This window comes from Mustela putorius, unplaced genomic scaffold (genome assembly GCF_011764305.1).
Source record: "Mustela putorius furo isolate JIRA1106 unplaced genomic scaffold, ASM1176430v1.1 tig00000145_pilon_pilon_pilon, whole genome shotgun sequence".
Lineage (NCBI taxonomy): Eukaryota > Metazoa > Chordata > Mammalia > Carnivora > Mustelidae > Mustela > Mustela putorius.
The window spans coordinates 27863754-27885965 of NW_025421294.1; the positions used below are offsets into that span (position 1 = coordinate 27863754).

The window sequence follows — 22212 nt, forward strand, 5'->3', positions numbered from 1 at the left end:
ACTGTAGTGGCAGAAAAAGGGGAAACTAAGCTAAATATCCATCAACTGGAGAGTGGTTTATAAGTTGTGTGGATGCATAAATGAACTATAGCAGTAGGTATCAACATGGATGAACCTGGTAACGTAATGCTGGAAATTAAAAAGGCTCGTCTTGGGTCGCCTGGGTGGCTCAGTGGGTTAAAAGCCTCTGCCTTTGGCTCAGGTCATGATCCCAGGGTCCTGGGATCAGGTCCTGCATCGGGCTCTCTGCTCAGCGGGGAGAGTGCTTTCTCCTCTCTCTCTGCCTGCCTCTCTGCCTACTTGTGATCTCTATCTGTCAAATAAATAAATAAAATCTTAAAAAAAAAAAAGGCTCAGTCTTTAGAATATACCCTTTTTTAAAATAAGCAGAAGAGTTCAGTGCCTTAAGGATGCATGCATAAATTATAAAAATATAAAGGGATTTATGAGAATGATTATTGCCAAAATCAGAAGAGCTGATACCACCAGTGATGTGGAAGGAGCACAGAAGATGTGGTCCGGGGAGGGTATGCAGTAGCCTTTCCCTATGTTGGCAGTGCTGTATTTCATAAGGTGGTTCATGGGTTACACCAGTGTTGATTGTATTGCTTCAGGTAGCTTTTATATGAATTGTTGGAGAGGAAGTAGAGAATCACCATGAACGAGAGCAGAGAACAGTTAGAGTGGTATCTGGAGAGAGATACAGGGTTAGGGAAGTCTTTTTATTTTTATAAAGAAGAATATGCTTTTTTTTTTTTTTCAAAGAAGAATATGTTTGAATGCTCTTGGAAAGGATTCACTAGAGAAGCAGAAGTTGAAGTTGCTAGAGAGAAATCAGTAATTGTTAAAAGTCTAGGAGAAGATAGCAAAATGGGCATTCTTGTTACTTGATAGGAAAGAGGTAAGTTCTCTCTCTCTCTATTTTTTTTTTTTTTTAAGATTTTACTTATTTATTTGAGAGAGAGAGAGAGACAGCATGAGAAAGGAGCGGTCCGGGGGAGAAGCAGACTCCCCACTGAGCAGGGAGCCTGATGAGGAACTTGATCCCAGGACTCTAGGATCATGACCTGAGCTGAAGGCAGTTGCTTAACTGAGCTACCCAGGTGCCCTTAAGTTCTCTTTTTAACCAAAGGAAAGAAGAGAATGGATGCAGATACTAGTAGTTCCAAAGTTGATGGTTGATTGCTGAGAGGATTTCTCTCTCCTTTTTTTTTTTTCTTTTTTATGGAGAGAGAAGAGGAGAGGGGCAGATGGAGAGGGAGAGAAAGAGAAAATCTCAAGCAGGCTCCACATTCAGTATGGAATTTGACGCTGGGCTAAATCCCACAAACCTATCAGAGCATGACCTGAGTATGTATCAGGAGTCTGACACTTAACCAACTGCACCACCCAGGCATCCTTCTCTCTTTAATCTTTAATATTCTATTTATAGTCTTTGTTCAGTAGGACAAGGTCATTGTGGAATGCAAATAAGGAGAGAGAGTGCTAGGACTCCATGAAAATATTTGTGAGGAATAGAAAAGAGCATCCATCTGCAAAAGATAGTAAAATTTTGGGAAGCTTTGAGGGCCTAGTTGAGAGTGAATTATGAAAAATGATTATGGGAAATACAGATAATATATAAAGATATGATGAGGATAGCACAAGTCATTTGGAATTATCTTTGCTTCCATGTGTTTCCTGACAGTTTTTTAAACCTAAAGGCTATGAAAGTCTCACTACTATTTGGGGGCAAAGGTCCTGCTCTGCAAAATAGTTTTGAGACCTGATATTTTGTTACTAGTGGCTTTGATCTCTGGTGTAGTATCTTTGTTTCCCTGCCTTTTAGGATTTAACCTCTTCAGATTTGTTGTGATCTTAGCTCAAGTCTCATTTATACTTTTGGAGTTTAAATTATTTGATAATCTGGTAGTGGAATGGCTTTGTTTGTCAGCAGTATAGTTGTTCTAAGACAGTAATTAAAAAAAAAAAAAGCATTGTCAGTTCTGAACCACCTCTTGTAGGAAGCAAGTTAAAGGTCACATTTTACTTTTTAAATTTTTCAAAATAAGAAAATTTAAAGAATTCCTGGGTGGCTTAGTTGGTTAAATATATGACTCTTAATCTCAGCTCAGGTCTTAATCTCAGGGTTGTGAGCATGGAGGCTACTTAAAAAATTAAATTTGGGGTGCCTGGGTGTCTCAGTGGTTAAGTGGCTGGCTGCCTTTGGCTCTGGTGGGATTGAGCCCCGCATTGGGCTCTCCGCTTAGCGAAGAGACTGCTTCTCCCTCTCTCTCTCTGCCTGCTGCTCTGCCTACTTGTGCTCTCCCTCTCTGTCAGATAAATAAAATCTTTTTTTTTTAAATTATATTTACAGTGCTATAGACTAACACATGTATTTCTTTTTTTTTTTTTAAAGATTTATTATTTATTTGACAGATCACAAGTAGGCAGAGAGGCAGGCATAGAGAGAGGAGGAAGCAGGCTCCCTGCTGAGCAGAGAGCCCAATGTGGGGCTTGATCCCAGGACCCTGGGATCACGACCTGAGCCGAAGGCAGAGGCTTTAACCCACTGAGCCACCCAAGCGCCCCAACACATGTATTTCTTAAGAGATTATAGAAGATGAATTTTTGGTTCATTGGGAATGTGCATTAAAATTTTACTGTGTGCTTACTGTAACTTTTGTTGTGGTAAAATATACATAACACAAAATTTATTATTTTAATCATTTTAAGTGTACAACTCAGTGGCATTAAATATATTCACAGTGTTGTGCAACCATCACCATTGTCTTTTTACAGAAAATTTTCATCATCCCAAACAGAAACTGTATTCCCATTAAACCTAATTCCCCATTTCTTCTTCTTCTTTTTTTTTTTTTTTTAAGATTTTATTTATTTATTTGACAGAGACCACAAGTAGGCAGAGAGGCAGGAAGAGACAGAGAGAGGAGGGGGAAACAGGCTCCCTGCTGAGCAGAGAGCCTGAAGTGGGGCTCGATCCCAGGACCCTGAGATCATGACCTGAGCCAAAGGCTCAGCCAAAGGCCAAAGGCTGAGGCTTTAACCCGCTGAGCCACCCATTTCTTTCTTTCTTTTTTTTTTTTTTGATTTTATTTATTTATTTGTCAAAGAGAGAGAGAGAGAGCAAGAGCGAGCACAGGCAGAGTGGCAGGCAGAGTCAGAGGGAGAAGCAGGCTCCCTGCGGAGCAAGGAGTCCGATGTGGGACTTGATCCCAGGACGCTGGGATCATGACCTGAGCCGAAGGCAGCTGCTTAACCAACTGAGCCACCCAGGCGTCCCCCACCCATTTCTTCTTACACCCAGCTCCTGGCAACCACAACTCTACTTCCTCTGAATTTGCCTTTTCTTTTAACCTCATATAATTGGGATCCTATAGTATTTATCTTTTTCTGACTGGCTCATTTCACTTTGTGTAATATTCTTAAGGTTTTCCATGTTGCAGCATGTCAAAATGTCATTCTTTTTTTAAGGCTGAATAATGTCCCGCATTTTGTTTATCCATTCATCTTTCAGTGGGTACTTGGGTTACTTCTGCCTATTGACTGTTGTGGATAGTGCCACTGTGAATATGGGTATACAAATACCTGAGTTCCTGCTTTCAGTTCTTTTGAGTATAGACTTAGGAGTGTGATTGCTGGGTCACACGAAATTCTATGGTATACGTTTGAGTAACCACCAAACTGTTTTTCCACTGCAACTGCACCATTTTACATTCCCACCAACAATGCACAGGGTTCCAGTTTCTCAACAGTTGAGTTCTTACCAACAGTTGTTATTTTTTTAATTTTAATTTTTGAAAATAGCCATCCTAATGGGGGGTTACATGGTAAACTATTGTGGTTTTGATTTAAGTCCTGTGTTCAGTTTTTTATTATCTTGGCACTCATTATAAATGTATGTTTCTGGACTCTCAGTTCTGTTTATTGACTTGTATGTTTGTAGTATGTTTTGAAATTGAGAAGTGTTTGTCTTCCAGCTTGCTCTTGCAAGAGTTGTTTAGTTTTGGCCTTTGAATTCCCATTGAGTTTTAGGATCAGATTGTCAGTTTCTGCGAAGAAGTTGGTTGGGATGATAGAGATTGTGTTGAATCTATAGATGAGTTTAGGAAATATGTCCATCCTAACAATAAATAAATCTGTTCCATGAATATGAGATGTCTTTCTAATTATTTAGGTCTTTTATTTCTTCGATTTTATAGTTTTCAGAGTATGGTTTCTTGTTTTTTGTTAAATATATTTCTGAGTATTTATTCCTTAAGATAATATCGTACTTGAGAAGAATGTATATTCTGTCATAGCAGAGTGTTGTATATGTATCTTTTAAGACTTGTTGGTTTATTGTAGTGTGTTCAAGTTTGATATATCAAATCTTGGGAGACTATAATGTTTGTCTTTATTTATATCCTTTATCTCTTGAGTAACACCAGATTTATTGTTTTTTTTTTTTTTTTTTAGATTTTATTTATTTATTTGACAGAGAGAGAGAGAGGGAGAGCACAAGCAGGGGGAGTGGCAGGGAGAGAGAGCAGCAGGCTCCCTGCTGAGCAAGGAGCCTGATGAGGGGTCTTGATCCCAGGACCCTGGGATCATGATCTGAGCTGAAGGTAGATGCTTATTTGACTGAGCCATCCAGGTGCCCCAACACCAGATTATTTTAATGATATGAGACCTCATTTGTTTCTAATAGGGAGACAGACAGTTTAAGCAGGAGGTGAGGGGCCTGAATTATTTAAGGAAATGCTCTGGTCTTCAGCCCATCAGTAAGGTCTTGAAGATAGAGGAATAGTTGATGAATGGTAGTAATCAAGAATCCTTTTCAGGCTGTTAATATTTTTTTATTCTTTCTTAAAAACAGCTTTATAGAGATAAACTTTCATAAAGTTCACTTGTTTTTAAGTGTACAGTTGAGTGATTTTTAATCAGTTTGAGTATGCAGCTATCATCACAGTTTATTTTTAGAACATTTTCATCATCCCAGAATGATCTTTGTGCTCATTTGCAGTCACCCTTCATTCTTTGTTTTATAGAATTTTTTTATAGAGTTTGAAAAATTTTTTCATTTATTTATTTGACAGACAGAGATCACAAGTAGTCAGAGAGACAGGCAGAGAGAGGAGGAAGCAGGCTTGCTGCTGAGCAGAAAGCCTGATGTGGGGTTTGATCCCAGGACCCTGGGATCATGACCTGAGCTGAAGGCCTAGAGGCTTTAACCCACTGAGCCACCCATGTGCCCCCATTCTTTGTTTTAATCCTTTATTCTTGTGTACTGGTAAATACTCAGATATATTCAAATACTTCTTTCATTTAATCATTATCATCAGAGTAGTATGGATATTTTATAAAAGACAAAACTGAGATTTAGGGACATTACTTAACCTGAAACATACATCTAGTACATATATAACCAGAACTAAAAATCAGGTATCATTCTTGTCCCATTTACTAAATTATCATGCCTCAACTCTTTATAATTCAGTTGAAGTTTGGAATTTATATTACTTTATTAATGTATTTAAGGAGTAAATTAAGAAGTAATTGCCTGTGTTGGTTTTTGGTTAGTAGACATTTTATATTTGAGAATATTATTAACCAGGATATTACTCTACATCTAGATGATCAAATAGTCCTTACTTATAACTAAACCACCTGAATCACCTATGATTTGAGGTACTACGTGTTAGGAAATAAAGGCTCATCTTGAGAACTGATACCTTAGCCCCTTGATGATGATTACAGAGAAATAAGGGAGGACCTCTCTTTGCCTCCAAATATTCATCCAGTAGGTGGTTATCACACACATATTGTATGTTCTGAATTGTTCTTGATACTCTTCTGAGATCGCTATTCTTTTTTTTTTTTTTTTTTTAAGATTTTATTTATGTATTTGACAGAGATCACAAGGAGACAGAGAGGTAGGCAGAGAGAGAGAGAGGAGGAAGCAGGCTCCCTGTGCGGGGCTTGATCCCAGGACCCTGGCTGGGATCATGACCTGAGCTGAAGGCAGAGGCTTTAACCCACTGAGCCACCCAGGCATCCTGAGATCACTATTCTTTTTTTTTTTTTTTTTTTTTAGGATTTTATTTATTTTTTGACAGACAGAGATCACAAGTAGGCAGAGAGGCAGGCAGAGAGAAAGAGAGAAAGAGGGAAGCAGGCTCCCTGCGGAGCAGAGAGCCCGACGTGGGGCTCGATCCCAGAACCCTGAGATCATGACCTGAGCCGAAGGCAGCGGCTTAACCCACTGAGCCACCCAGGCGCCCTGAGATCGCTATTCTTAACCCCCCTTTCATTGCGTACCTTTTTTCCCCAAGAGATCTTAAGGATCTTCAGAGAAATAGAAATGGCAGAGAAGTGACCTCTTTCTAATTTGCCTGCTTGCTCTAGAATTGGCTGGAGCTGCTAGTAGTGGGTGGACGAGACTTTTGTAGTAACTGTAGTGGGTGGCAGAGGCTGCTAATGAAAGCCAGCTGTTTCCTTCCTTCAGTACCCCACTCCCCCAATCCCATGTCGCCCCTAGTAGAACTCACTTTTTTTAAACTAAATAACTGAGAATTTAAGATACAGATAGCATAGTATCTATATTATTAGAATTTAAAATTCACTTAGATTAATTACAGTTAGCCCACAGAAATAAAGAATGGAAAACTCCAGAGAGGCTGAGCAATTGCAGATCAAGGTGAAGGAAGGAAGCAGACAGAAGAAAGAGTTCTACCAACTTGGAGAGAGTATTAACAAATTTCTCCAACTGCAGTACAGTTTATTTACTGTGAAGGGATTGAGGATAGTTTAGGCAGGGCTTGCCTGTAGAGTTTGGAAATGGTCTTCCAGGAGAAGAGGCAGGCAGAAGGCTTGAAAACAGGTAGTCAGAGTTGGGATGCTCACTTTGATTGAATCCTAACCTGATACTTCTCAGTTAAAATATGTGACAGATTGCGAGAGCATAGTTATCACATAATCAAAAAACTATCTCTTTAACAGAGAAAAAGACAAAAGGTATGAAGACGCAGTTCACAAAAGGAGAAATATAAGTGGCTAACACACAAAATAGGTGCAATCTAACTATCAGGAAATTCAGTAGAATGCAATTTACTGTGAGGGACTATCTACGTGTGATTCTCCATTTTATCCCTAGATTCTAGCATTGTGCCTAGCAATAGTAGATAGGCTCATATATTTGTTGGGTAGATGAAATAAACACATGAAATTAGGTTTTCCCCCTCCTAGATTGTTGGCATAACTTAACAAGACTCCTAGTGCCTAGGATTGAAAATGGCATGATTAAAGGGCAGTCTTGTATTTTGTTGGTGGGTTGTCTATTGATACAGTCTTTTTGGAAAGCAGTCTAGTGATACACATTGAAAAGATATAGCATATACCCTTTGACACCAGAATTCCACATCTAGGAATTAATGTGAAGCTAAAATAGTTATATACAAAAGTTCACTGTAATGTTTGTAAAACTAAATTCTGGACATACCCTAATGTCTACCAGGTACTTTCTGGTTAAATGAATACTATACAGTCAATAAAAGAAGGAAAATTCATATATATATTGATGTAGAATTATGTTCATTGTTTATTAAATGAAATGAGAATTATATGTGTAATAATTTTTGCATGTTTATGACCATATGTGACTCCTCACAGCATTGTTTATTTCAAGGGAGTGAAATTGTTGGTCACTTTGAATTTCTACTTGATATTAGCGATATTAGAGTTTTTGAGTGATGAGTATTGCTTTTATAGTTGGAAAAACAAAACCATTGAGGTTTATCTCTTTTGAAAAATGCATAGGTGGAAGAATACTCCTAATTCACACTTACAGGAATAGCCTAAACATTTACTGAGGGCTAAGAAAGAAGATACAGCTAAATAGGGAGACATCCTATTTCTCATGTATTAAAACTTCATATTCACATTTCCATTTTCTGGTGTTTAGCTTATGAGAGTTGAGTATTAGTTGTTACATTCTGATGTTAGTTGAGTTAGTTGTATCTAATTCTTTTTTTTTTTTTTAAAGATTTTATTTATTTAAAGATTTTATTTATTTATTTGACAGAGAGAGATCACAAGTAGGCAGAGACGCAGGCAGAGAGAGAGAGAGGAGGAAGCAGGCTCCCTGCTGAGCAGAGAGCCCGATGCGGGTCTCGATCCCAGGACTCCGAGATCCTGACCTGAGCCGAAGGCTTAACCCACTGAGCCACCCAGGCGCCCCAGTTGTATCTAATTCTTATCTATATCCTCAGCACCTCAACAATTCTACTTCTGAATTTATCCTAAAGAAATAGTGATCAGTCATATTACAAATGTTGTGTTCCATCTTCTTACTCTCATGTTACAGCAGTGATGGAAATTCCTCCAAGATCTTCGGCAAAGATCTGCCTTATTTGTTTTAATAAACTATGTTTTTTTTTTTTAAGTCTTTATTTATTTATTTGACAGAGAGATCACAAGTAGACAGAGAGGCAGGCAGAGAGGGGGAGGGGAAAGCATGGATCCCCATAAAGCAGGTAGCCCCATGTGGGGCTCTATCCCAGGACCCTGAGATCATGACTTGAGCCGAAGGCAGAAGCTTAACCCACTGAACTACCCAGGTGCCCCAGTAAACTATGGTGGGGTTTTTTTTGCTTTTGTTTTGTTTTATTTTTTTTAGAGATTTTATTTATTTATTTGACAGAGAGATCACAAGTAGGTAGAGAGGCGGTAGCGTGCGGCCGGGGGTGGGGGTGCTGCGGGAAGCAGGCTCCCTTCTGAGCAGAGAGCCCAATGTAGGGCTCAGTCTCAGGACCCTGAGATCTTGACCTGAGCCCGAAGGCAGGGGCCCAACACACTGAGCCACCCAGGTGTCCCTAAACTATGGTTTTAATAAACTATTAACTCTTTTTTTCTATTCTTGGTCATCTAATTATTTTCAATTATTTTACCACTAACAACAGTTTGTCAGTAAACAGCTTTGTAACTTATGGAAATGTAAGCCATAAGCTTATAGGGTATAGCCCTGCAAGTAAGGCTGCTGGGTTGAAGGGCTTTTGGACTTATTTCTGAGTTTGGAAACACCACTTAACCATTTTAATGACTATGTCATTTTAGAGATTTTATTTATTTGAGAGAGAGAGCGAGCGAGCACTCAAGCAGCATGAGGGGCAGAGGGAAAAGCAAAGTCCCCGCTGGACATGGAGCCCAGTGCGGGCCTGGATTCTGGGACTCCAGAATCACCATCTGAGCTGAAGGCAGATGCTTAACCAACTGAGCCACTCAGGCACCCCAGTGACTCTGTCATTTTAGAAAAATACTTGGTTCTTAACTGTTGTTATTAAATAGAACATTTTATTTTATTTATTTTCACATTATTATTTTTTAAATTTTTTATTTTTTAAAAGATTTTATTTATTTGTCAGAGAGAGAGAGGGAGAGCGAGCACAGGCAGACAGAATGGCAGGCAGAGGCAGAGGGAGAAGCAGGCTCCCTGCTGAGCAAGGAGCCCGATGTGGGACTCGATCCCAGGAGGCTGGGATCATGACCTGAGCCGAAGGCAGCCGCTTAACCAACTGAGCCACCCAGGCGTCCCAAATTATTTTTATTTTTATTTTTTTAAAGTAATTTCTATACCCAGTGTGGGGCTCCAGCTCACAACCCTGAGATCAAGAGTTCCCTTCTCCACTGACTGAGTCAGCCAGACACCCTTAGAACTTTTTTTTTTCTTCAGATTTTATTTATTTGTTTGACAGAGATCATAAGTAGACAGAGAGGCAGGCAGAGGGGGGGGGGAACAGGCTCCCCGCTGAGCAGTGAGCCCGATGTGGGACTTAATCCCAGGATCCTGGGATCGTGAGCTGAGCCGAAGGCAGAAGCTTTAACCCACTGAGCCACCCAGGCGCCCCACCCTTAGAACATTTTTAAAAAAATATTTTATTTGAGAGAGAGATCATGAGCATAGGAGGGTTAGAGGGAGAAGCGGACTCCCCACTAAGCAGGGAACCCCCTGCAGAACTGGATCCCAGGACCCTGGGATCATGACCTAAGCTGAAGGCAGACACTTAAAACTAACTGAGCCACCCGGGTGCCCACCTCTGGAACTTTTTATATAAAACATTCTTTCTCATTGAATTTGACTTGTTACCTGTTAAAATCCCATGTATCTTTGATTTATTTCTGGCTTCTAATTTGAAGATCATTTTGTTGATTTCTTGTTGTAATACCATGCTATTTGGATAATGATGGTTTTATATATTAATATCTGCTATGACAAATTCTTCTTGTTCTCTCTCCAATCCTAAGTATATGATAGGTGCTTATTGAATATTTGTTAAGTTAACAAATAGACTTAATAAATATTAAATATTAAATCTTTCCTTAGTTAAATTTGGCAAGCCTGTTTACTTTAGGGAAGCTGAAGCTTGGCATGTTGCTGGTGTCCCCTGCTAGCCAAGAATGGTATTACACATTTTGAAGTGTAATACACAGTGACGTAGAGGAGGAGTTGAGAATTGGATGATCACTTTAAACATGGAGTTAGGAAGGGACACATGTTAGACATGACAGAAATACTTTAGGCCCTGAGAAGAGACAGTTTGATAATAAATCCCAAGGCTGAAAAATGCTAGAAAGTGCCTGTAGTGCTCTACTATATAACCTTTATAACTCTTTTCCTTCTTTTATTTAGAAAAATTTCATTTCCATATTCCCTTCACGTGGATATGCCATTTGTCAGTATTTTTGCTGTAATTGTTGCAGCTGCTCCACTGTTCTCTTGTCTGTCTTCTCCCTCCTTCCTACTCCCCCCACCCTCTCTGCATGCAAGCACATACACATATACTCTTCCTCTCTTTCTGTCATTCACTTACTATCTACACATACTAGATCTGTATTCAGATGGGTGCTGAACCATTTGAGAGTTGCAGATCTGATGATGACATATCATCCATGTATGTTTTGTACATCCTGAGAACCCAGAACATTCTCCTGTATAACCAGATAGAATTATCATAGTTCAAAAACTAAACGTTTGATATGATTGTCTGAAATACCGTTCATATTCAGATGTCCCCAAGTGTCCCTATAATATCCTTCACAACCAGATTTTTCTCCCCAGATCCAGTATATGCATCATGCATTGCCTTTAGTTGTTGTCTCTCCTTGAATGTAGAAGAATATAGAAGTAATCTTTAGCCTCTTTTTTGGTTTGTTTTCATGATACTAGCATTTTTGAAGAGTCCAGGCCAATTTTTGCAGACTTAAGGTTGTCCACTTATTCCTGATGAGATTCATTTTAAATTTTTAGCAGAAAGAATACCTAGGTGGTGATATATCTTTAGTGCATCTCCTCAGAAGACATCATGTCATTTTATCCCATTATTGGTAATGTTAAGTCTGGTTGCTTGATTAAGGGTATTGTTTACTGCACTTCTCTATTTTAAAGGATTTTTTCTAATAGTCTGTGGCCTGATACTGAAGATTCCATTCCCCCCCAACTTTTTGCCCAGTGGTTTTAGCATTTATTGATGATTTTTTTTCTGTTGATGATTCTTGTCTCAATGATTACTTTAATGGTCACAAAAAAAGTGATTTTCTAATTCTTTTATTTCTTCTGCATTTATTAGTTGACATTCTTCTCTAAAGAAGGACATTTACTCCCTGCTTTTTTTCTCTTTTATTTTTTGCTGTTATTACTCTGAACTCAGGGATTTGTGTTTTTTGGAGCATTTTTGTCTGTTTTTTAAGATTGTATTTATTTATTTGAGAGGAAGAAAGAGAGCGTGCGTGAGAGAGCGAGCATGCATGTGCACACCAGAGCACAAGAGCAAGGTGAGGGAGAAGCAGACTCCTCGCTGAGCAGGGAGCCCCATGCGGGGCTCAATCCCAGGATGCTAGTATCTTAACCTGAGCCAGAGGCTGCTTAGTCTACTGAACCACCCAGGTGTCCCTGGTTGTTTTTTTTTTTTTTTTTTTTTTTTAACAAGGTTCCACACCCAACATGGTGCTTGAATTCATGACCCCAAGATCAAGAGTAGCACGCTCTACTGACTGAGATAGCCAGGGGCCCCTCAGGGACTTTTTTTACTCATTTGGTTATATTCCATTCTTGTCTTTATTTTGATGCTCATGTTTCCAAATCTGACTGGTGAGAGCACCTTCAGGCTGGTTGGCATGCCCTTTTGATGCTGTCGTCTGTTGTGCATTTTCTTGCTGTTAAGATGTTTTAAGATCTCTTTGTACTTCCTCTGCTGCAGCCTTGGATTGAACTATTTCTCCAAGAAGTCCTATTCCACTTTAGTAGGAAATGATATTAGGAATCAGAATTTGGGTGCTATGGTTGCTTCCTTCTTCTAGTATGTTGCTGTTCCTAGACTCTTTCATTGTACAGAAATGGAGAGTGTGTCTGTGTCTGTCTTGATCGGTAGACAGATTGATAGGTAAAGATTTTTTTAAAATATAAGCATGTATTCATAGTGCTATTTTTAGGTCCTAATCCCCAAAGGTTCTTTTTCTCCCTATTTCTTTGTATATTTGTACCTCTCCTCTCTCGTAGTAACATGCCTGGATCCCCCAGAATCTCAGTATATTTACTCATTTGCTCCTTTTGTAGCAATGAAATTGCTATACCATTATGCTACACCATAGAATGTTCTTAATGTATCAACTTAACATAAGTACTTGATGGGTACTGAAACAGTTTACTGTAGGTAATTAAAAATTTTTAGGTGGTGAACTCTCCTTTCTACTTGTTAATACTCTTTTAAAAATTATTTTTTTTGACAGTCCCACGGATTTTGGTTTGATGTAGCAATTAGCTAATTTTAACCAAATTCTTTTTCAGTATTGCAAATGTCCTGAGGGAAATGCTATGAAATAGGTTTGTCTGTACAACAAAGATATACTTTAAACTGGCTTATTTAAATTTTATGTTAATTTTAGGGGAGCTCAAATTGATTACTGGAATTATTACCTTGGGGGAAACTTTATCTTAGGCAGAGATACTGATGTTTAAAGATACGGAGAAAAATGTGAATCTTATAAATTGGATGTGAAAATAAGGTAGATGAGAAAAAAATTTAGAGAATGAGAGCTACCCACCTGGAAATTAGTTCTTATAAATAGTCATTTAATTTTTTAAAAAAGATTTTATTTATTTATTTGACAGAGAGAGAGAGAGAGAGACAGTGAGAGAAGAAGCAAGCAGGAGGCATGGGGGAGGAAGAAGCAGGCTTCCCCTTAGCAGGGAGCCATATGCAGGGCTTGAACCCAGGACCTTGGATTAATGATCTGAGCTGGAGGCAGACGCTTAACTGACTGAGCCACCCAGGCGCCCCAGCACTCATTTAATTTTTGTTTTTTTTCTTGGCAGTCTTGTTAAAAGGAGATACTCAGTCAGATGACTTTCATTGTTTAAGAAAACACTTTTTTATTGGATTATAGGAGGAATTTTATTGTGGGAATTGTATCTCTTTCTACGATAAATGTACAAGTGTTTCTTGCATGATTATTTTAGTGCTTTAATTAAATCATAGTTTAAGGAAGGTGCTTCTTTTTTTAAGAAATTGAATGTAGGAAATGTAAGGAAATTAGTATTTTATATACTCCTTAGCCTCTTAGGATACAAATAACGTCATACATAGCAGCACTATAGTTGTAGAGGTCTATCTGAAACCTGATTGTTCGTGATACATATTTATTAGTTGGTTCAAGTGTACTGGAGGGTTATATAGGTTCTTTGGTTTTACTCTCTGAATACCAAAGTGTAGATTTTTTTAGTATTTATTAAAGAAGGAATCAATCCTACTTTTAAAAAGATTTATTTATTTATTTTAGTGAGAGTGAGAGCATGAGTGCGTAAGTGGGTATGGGGAGGGGAGGGAGGGGCAGAGAATCCCAAGCATAAGTAGGGGAGGTTTCACGAACCTGAGATTGGATATCCAACTGAATGAGCCACCCAGGCACCTTGAAAGAATCATACTTTTTACGCTTATTTAAAAAAAAAAAATATATATATATATAGATAGATAGATATGTTTATTTATTTATTTATTTGAGAGAGAGAGCATGAGAAGGGGGAGGGTCAGAGGGAGAAGCAGAAGCAGACTCTCTGCTGAGCAGAGAGCCTGATGCGGGACTCGATCGGAGGACTCCAGGATCATGACCCGTTGCCTAACTAACTGAGCCACCCAGACGCCCCACTTTCTGTGCTTCGTATGGTGCTAAGTATCAGGGAGACCAAAGAAAGCACATACTATTTCTTTCTTTCTTTTTTTTTTTTTTTTTTAAGATTATTTATTTATTTATTTGTCAGTGATGGAGAGAGAGCGAGCAAGCACAGGCAGACAGAGAGGCAGGCAGAGGCAGAGGGAGAAGCAGGCTCCCTGCCAAGCAAGGAGCCCGATGTGGGACTCGATCCCAGGACGCTGGGATCATGACCTGAGCCGAAGGCAGCTGCTTAACCAACTGAGCCACCCAGGCGTCCCTCTTTCTTTTTTTTTTTTAAGCACATACTATTTCAATACCTCAAAATAGCTTATACTCTTGTCTAAGTTTATTAGAATATTATACAAATAGAAAAATCTGAATATTCATTTGGAACACTTAGAATTTTTTATTTTAAGATTTTACTTATTTATTTGACAGAGAGCACAAGTAGGCAGAGAGAGAGGAAGGGAAACAGGCTCCCTGCTGAGCAGAGAACCCAATGCAGGGCTCCATCCCAGAACCCTGAGATCATGACCTGAGCCAAAGGCTGAGGCTTTAACCTACTGAGTCACCCAGGCGTCCCTAGAATATTTTTTAAATACTAAATTGCTTTGATAGTAAATTTTTATTTTTGAATGTTTACTTGCACTGTTCTAACAACATAAAAATTCTCAAGAATATATTGGTTTTGGTGTCCATTCTTTTCTTCTTCTTCTTCTTTTTTTTTTTTTTTAAGATTTTATTTATTTGAAAAAGAGAGGGTACATGAATGGGGTAGGTGTTAGCGAAGAGAGACAGAAGGAGAGGAAGAAACAGACTCCCTGCTGACCAGGGAGCCCTTACACGGGCCTCAGTCCCAGGATTCTGAGATCAGGACCTGAGCCCAAGGCAGGCCCTTACCTGACTGAGCCACCCAAGAGCCCCTGCTGTCCATTCTGACTTTACAATTACAATTTCTTTCCAATCTTGATTTATTTTAACTTTCTGAATAGAGTTATGAATCATAACGCTAGAAATGCTCAGCAAGTATAACCTCGTTTTTTCCCTTCAGTATCCAACAGAACTCTCCACATCCCTATTCCCCACACCCCCCTCCCAAACAAAACCAAGGTAAATGGTTTACTCTCTCCAGGGAAGAATGTTGCTAGAGTCCCTGGCAATCCCTTAATCCCAGGGTTCAACAACCTTTTTCATTATTATCTGTTTAACCATAAGTCCCTACTGCTATAAAGAAACTATCTTCTTTGGTTTGTTCTTGGTGAAAATATGACATGCTGTAATGTTTATAGAAATTACACCCTTATTTTCCCCTCCATTCCAAAGACTTTCTTTTTCAGTACAATTTCCACTACTATTACTAACCCAAGTTTATTTTAGATTCTATTACTGAAAGCCTCAGTTTTGCCATTTATTGAGGTATTAATTGAAATATTAATGTATTTAGAGCAGAAATGTCGTTTTTTAGGGTATCTAGAGCAACAGCAAAGCTGAGGTCAAACTGCCATAAGGATGGACACCAAGGAAGCTGTGTTTGGGACAAAAAGAAATCAAGATAAGGTAGATGCAAAGTAGAGAAAAAGCACTGGACCCTTTGGGGGGGAGGGGAGGGAGTGGTAGGAGGGAGTGGGTTTGTGCCCCTCTAATGGCAAAGAATAGTTAGATTTCTGAAGAGGAAGCCATGAAAGGCTTATAGGAAATCTTAAAGATTTGGGTTTAAGTACAACCTTCCATCTATCTGAATGTGTAAGTTTTAACTCACTTTTAGCCAGCTGAATACTTTAAAAACTGGTAAGGTTAAATGTTTCAGTGGGGTGGATCCTTCCTACTACTGTGGGCTAGTGTTTAGTATCTGAATAGTTGTGCAAGACACTACTGGTATTAGTTGGTAAAGCCATTACTGGTACCCAGCTTCAGCACTAATGTCTGTTACTACTTCGAAGTCCGAAGGGAATCTCCGAATGAAACATTAAACTCACAAAATGAGTACAGAATGTTTAATTTTAACTTTCCTTTTTGTGATACAAATATTGTGTTTCTCTTGCTAGCAACATGAACCGTGAAGACCGAAATGTGCTGCGTATGAAAGAACGGGAAAGGCGGAATCAGGAAATTCAGCAGGGCGAAGACGCCTTCCCACCTAGCTCTCCTCTCTTTGCGGAGCCATACAAAGTTGTAAGTAGTCCTGTGAATGGTTTTTCCCTCAACAGTGTGACGTTTTTGCTTTTCAAGTGTTTAAACTTGAATTTTTATAGTAGAAAAGAGTTACTCTCAGGTATGCGATTTAACATTTTTCCTTTCCTCTAAATAAGTATGTATGTTTTGGGGTAAACTTATCATAGAGTATAACATACATACAGAAAAGTACACAAAACGTGTGTTTCAGCTGAAAGAATTTTCACAGCATGACAGCCTTATGTAATCAGTTCCCAAATCAAGAAACAGTATTATAAAGCATCCTAAAGTCATCCTCAAACCCAAACTTCCTCCCCTCCCTCTGTTGCTATTTCATATTCTTGAAAATGTAGTCTGAATTAGCTAAGACATCGATCTCTACATCCCAGGTTCTATACCACTAACCCTGGGTAAGCATTTCACCTTTCTGAATTAAATTAAAATTTTGTAAATGGGTATGCATTGTGTACTGTTTCCTGGGTTCTTTTGGGTATAAAGTCAATCAAACACAAATATTTCAGAGATTCTCTTGTTTCTCCCCTATTTCTTGCCATTTGCTTTCTTAGTTTCCTAAGTATTATCAGTGACTACTACTAACTTTGAATAAAATGTATCTTCAGTATCAGTCTGGTTCCTTTTTCTGATTTATACTAAATTATCTGACTTTCTTTTTATGGGACTTAATGAACAATATCCAATTTAGAGTAAAAGCTAATTGTCAAAGATGTTCAATAAAGTGAACCAATTGCTATTTTTGTAACTGTGATTGTACTTGATTTGGGATTACATAAAACACTGAATGATAACACTTTGACAACTAACATGGCTGTAGTGGCCACAGGTGTCTCTGATGTTTGATTTGGCTTTGGATCATTTGATATCCCCTTACATTTTTAAAGGCTTGTACTGTGTATAATGGTATCGCAACAGTAATGGCCATTTTTGGTTTACGGTGTGAGACTGAGAGTGCGTTAGACTTCTTCTGATAATATAAATATAACAACATATTCTAAGTACCCTTAATAACATTTGGTGTTTGTAGAAGCTGTTGATGAGATCTGTAAAAGCCATTTTTTAAGAAGTTTTATTTATTTATTTACTTATTTGAGAGAGAAGGAGAACATAAGTGGAAAGGAAGGGCAGAGGGTGCGGGAGAAGCAGAACTCCCCACTGAGCTGGGAGCCCAACGTGGGACATGATCCCAGGGCCCTGGGATTAGGACCTGAGCCAAAGGCAGATACTTAACTGACTGAGCCACCCAGGCACCCCTATTAAAGCCATTTTAAAAGTTTTTAAGGATTTTCATTTAAAGGCAGTTAGTTACACTGACATCATTTATATGCATGTAACACCAATCACACAAACCTGGGGTTTGGGATTAGAGATTAAAGGCATTCCAAAAAAAACCCCAGGAGTTTGATCCAGAATGTTTAAGTCCTACTACTATTTATTTTGTAATTACATTGTAATGAATTCGATTTGATTTCTAATCTTGATGTTGTCTACGAATTGCTATGTATTTCCCACTCTTGTTTAATAGAGGTCAGACTGATTTTCAGATAATCTAAAGTCATTATCTGTTCATGCCAACCTCAAAATATGTAGTGGTTCTGTCTTGATTTTTTCTTTAATGCAATTAGTAAGCTTACTCTCTTTCATGTTTGTGAACATGAAAGAGTCCTAAAGCTTGTAGATGTCTTGGATTTTCTTATTATCCAAGAATGATTTTTTAAACTTACAGTCTGTACCATTAACTTCAAAACTTGGAGTGTTTCTTGGTCAGAGTTAATAGAATGAATATTTGACACTATCAGTGGATTTTCCATTCTTAATTTGTTGTTGACTTTTATTAGCTTAATTAGTTACAGTAACAGAAGGAATTAACATTTTTTAAAAAGTCATTTGGGCATAACATGTTCATTAATTTTTTGTTTCTCCTTTTAACTATAACATTGCACTCCAAGCATAAATGTTTTCCTGCATTGCCATAATAATGAGTGTTGGCTAATCTGCTAACCTACAACTTAACTACATAAAGGCACATTACTTTTCCCACTTTTTAAAAAAATTTTTTCAATTTGTTTATGTTCAGAAAAACAGTATTCATTATTTTTTCACCACACCCAGTGCTCCATGCAATCTGTGCCCTCTATAATACCCACCACCTGGTACCCCAACCTCCCACCCCCCCGCCACTTCAAACCCCTCAGATTGTTTTTCAGAGTCCATAGTCTCTCGTGATTCACCTCCCCTTCCAATTTACCCCTTTTCCCACTTTTTAAAAGACTTTTACTACTGTTTCAATAAATTTATTGGTGAAATTTGTTTTTTTTTCCCCCCTCCTGGAATCTTTTCTACGTACTTCTCAGTGTCCCATAGGATATTTGTGTTTTTGCATGAATTTTTTCACATTCAGTGCATTTTTTTCACTATAAAAATTATATTTGGAGTTTGCTTTTGAGATTAAGCTTAATATATGAGATGAGGCCTCCCTTTGAAAATCCCCTTTGCATTTGAAGTTTGGAAAGACCATTTAGAAGCATCTTTCATTTCTTTTTTTTTTTTTTTATCTTTTATTTCCAGTTCTGCTAATTGTATCATTTTATTTTGCAATTTTTTATAGACTAGCAAAGAAGATAAGCTGTCAAGTCGTATTCAGAGTATGCTTGGAAACTACGATGAAATGAAGGATTTCATAGGAGACAGATCTATACCAAAGCTTGTTGCAATTCCCAAGCCTACAGTACCACCAACAGCAGATGAAAAATCTAACCCAAATTTCTTTGAACAGAGACATGGGACCTCTCATCAGAGTAGCAAATGGACTCCAGTAGGACCTGCACCCAGTACTTCTCAGTCTCAGAAACGGTCCTCAGGGTTGCAGAGTGGACATAGTAGCCAGCGGACCAGTGCAGGTGGCAGTGGTGGCACCAGTAGTAGTGGCCAGAGGCATGACCGTGACTCATACAGCAGTAGTGGAAGCAGTAGTCGGAAAAAAAGCCAGCATGGATCAGAACACTCCAAATCACGCTCTTCCAGCCCTGGGAAACCACAGGCTGTTTCTTCATTAAGCTCCAGTCATTCCAGGTCTCATGGGAATGATCACCATAGCAAGGAACATCAGCGTTCCAAATCACCTCGGGACCCTGATGCAAACTGGGATTCTCCTTCCCGTGTACCTTTTTCAAGTGGGCAGCATTCAAATCAGTCTTTCCCACCTTCATTGATGTCAAAGTCCAGTTCAATGTTACAGAAACCCACTGCCTATGTGCGGCCCATGGATGGACAGGAGTCCATGGAACCAAAGCTGTCCTCTGAGCACTACAGTAGCCAGTCCCATGGCAACAGCATGACTGAACTGAAGCCCAGTAGCAAAGCACATCTCACCAAGCTGAAAATACCTTCCCAACCATTGGATGTAAGTTACACATTATAGCCTTTAAAAAAAAATGTATCCATTTATTTCAGATAGCAGGAGGAGGGGAAGAGGAGAGAGAATCTCCTGCCACCCCAGGATCTCGACCTGAGCCACAATCAGGAATTGGCTGATAAACTGACTTGAGCCACCCAGGAGCCCCTTAGAGCATTTAATATTATGACTCTGTGAAGCAGTTTACTGTGAAATTATAACTGAAGTTGAATTTTGTCTGTTTAATAATAAGATATATATGGTTTAAAAAAATACTTGTCATTGACTCTGAAGTGGATCAGTAGACCTGTTCACTTCCCCTGTTGGGCAATAGAGAACATGTCATTCACTGTTTTGAACTATTCAGATGGTAGGTCAATTATAGAATAAAAAAGCATGATCTATGAAATCAGTACCTTAGATTTCCTCCTTTTAATTTTATGAAGGAATATGTCTTGTGTTCTTTTGTTTAAAAAATTAACTTGTATTCTCATTGTGATACCATGAGTGTGATGTGGGCTGTGGTTAATTATAGTAAATATTGGGATTGGGGGCAAGGGGTCCATCAAGATGGTAAATGTTATATGGTTTGGATGCCATGAGCTTTTTCTCTGTTTACACTTAAAGGTTTGAGACAGCTGCTCTAGATTCATAGTGGTGGTTTGACATTTACAGTATTAATAACTGCATATCAAAGCAGCAGAGTAACTAAAATTGAATAGTCGCTATGAAATAGTTTAAGTTTTATCTTCTATAATAAAAAAAATTTTAAATGGTGTTTGTAACTGAAAATCATAGTTCATAGCTTAAAATAGTGGTGAAGGGATCAAGAATAGGTGAAATGCTATTTTAAGAACATTTAAACATTTTTCCTGTGGCCTTGAGAAACTCCTTGATTGTGGCAGTTGTCATCTAATTACTCCTCTGAGGAGAACAGTGAAATGATTGTTCTTTCTTCAAACAACTTGATCCTTGGAGATAGACTTGAGTTCAAACTCTAGCTCTTCAATTCCTGATTGTGCTTTAGCATAAACAACTTTTCTATGATTCAGGGAAAGCTGTGTAAAATGTCCACCATATTCCAGACAAGTATTCTTTCAATAATGTTGGTTTTATTCTCTTTGTTAGTTTATGTGAAACAATGTATTTCAGTATCATGGTATATTTTTGTATCAATAAACTCAAATTTTGGACAAGTTGCTCCACCTGCAAAATAACGTTAAAAAATTTATTTCTAATCTAAATATAAGAGAGGTAAGATTTTTCAAAACTTTTGATAAATACAAAGTTCTTTAAATCCTTGTATAGTTGGTGACTAAAATTTTTTAGAGCTTGAAAAATTGGCACTTAAGGAAATTTGTCAAGATTAATGAATATTGCGGTTTAGAATAGTGAGATCATAATTATGTCTTTAAATTTAATTCATTTTCTAATAGTTTCATTGAATCTGTGCAACAAATGATAAAAATCTAATAATAAATGACCCCAAATCTAATGTGTGTTTCTTTTCCTCTTAAGGCTTCTGCTTCCGGTGATGTGAGCTGTGTGGATGAAATTCTTAAAGTAAGTCATTGTTATTGTTTTAATACTTTCTGTCTTTTTTGTTTATGATGCTCTGGTATCTTTTTGTCCTCTTCCCCCCCTGATATTTCTCAAAGGATCTAGGGCAGCAGATTGCTTACATGTGAAATGTCATTATGTCTATAAAAAATAATTGACTCTGTTATGCTTATTTTCATATTTAGTTTCTGAGTCATTGGGTTTATTTACTACTGCCCTCAAAGAACTGGTTTTGTTTGTTTTTCATTTTTAAGTAAATCAAATTCCAGTCATAATAGTTTGCCTTGAAACTAGGAAAAGAGGAAGAAAGCAAATACAACAGTACTTTGTTAGGCTTATTAGTAATTACCAGTCAAACAGTTTCATTGAAAATAGCTTGCTTTGTAATTCATTTATATCTACTGGTCAGTTCCTACAAAGAAAGACCTCCTCTGAATACTGTTCATTCTGAGTGTTGGATGGAATATGTTTAAAATCAACACATGACCAAAATGTGTGTTCCTCTTTTGGGAAAAGAGAAAGTTGTCAGCTGTAAAAAGGGAAGGTCTGGTGGATTAGTGAGTGACAGTGACTGCTTTTGGTTCAGTAGAGAAAAACCGTCAGTCACGTATTACTTGTAATTTTTGCCTAAGCTCCTGATTTTTTGTGTCTGTATCTGCATTTCACTGTGGATACTTCCGAAAGACTACTGTGTTGCTACTTCTACTTCATTCTCTCCTTTCTTTCTTCAGCCCAGCACAGTCTCTCATTTGTCTCTGTCATTTTGCTGAAGCTGTTTCACTAAGCTCATGATGTCCCTTCACTGAGGGCTTCATTTGAGTTCTCAGCTCTTTCTTCTGTTCTCAAGAATTTTTAGTTTTCCTTCTAGAAACCTCATTCTTCCTTCC

General features: G+C 38.2%; 1 protein-coding gene across 3 annotated transcripts in view; it reads left to right on the forward strand.

Moving 5' to 3' along the window:
- AFF4 (AF4/FMR2 family member 4) overlaps window positions 1–22212 on the forward strand; it is a 96254-nt gene that overhangs the window by 17883 nt on the left and 56159 nt on the right. For 2 of the 3 annotated variants that reach the window (XM_045075510.1, XM_045075512.1), the window contains exons 2-4: window positions 16230–16356; window positions 18980–19774; window positions 21284–21328. In XM_045075510.1, the coding sequence (XP_044931445.1) occupies window positions 16234–16356; window positions 18980–19774; window positions 21284–21328 (963 nt within the window). In that variant the 5' untranslated portion in view covers window positions 16230–16233. Of the gene's footprint in view, window positions 1–15649; window positions 15742–16229; window positions 16357–18979; window positions 19775–21283; window positions 21329–22212 lie in introns of all 3 variants that reach the window. The other variant, XM_045075511.1, reaches the window with a different exon arrangement.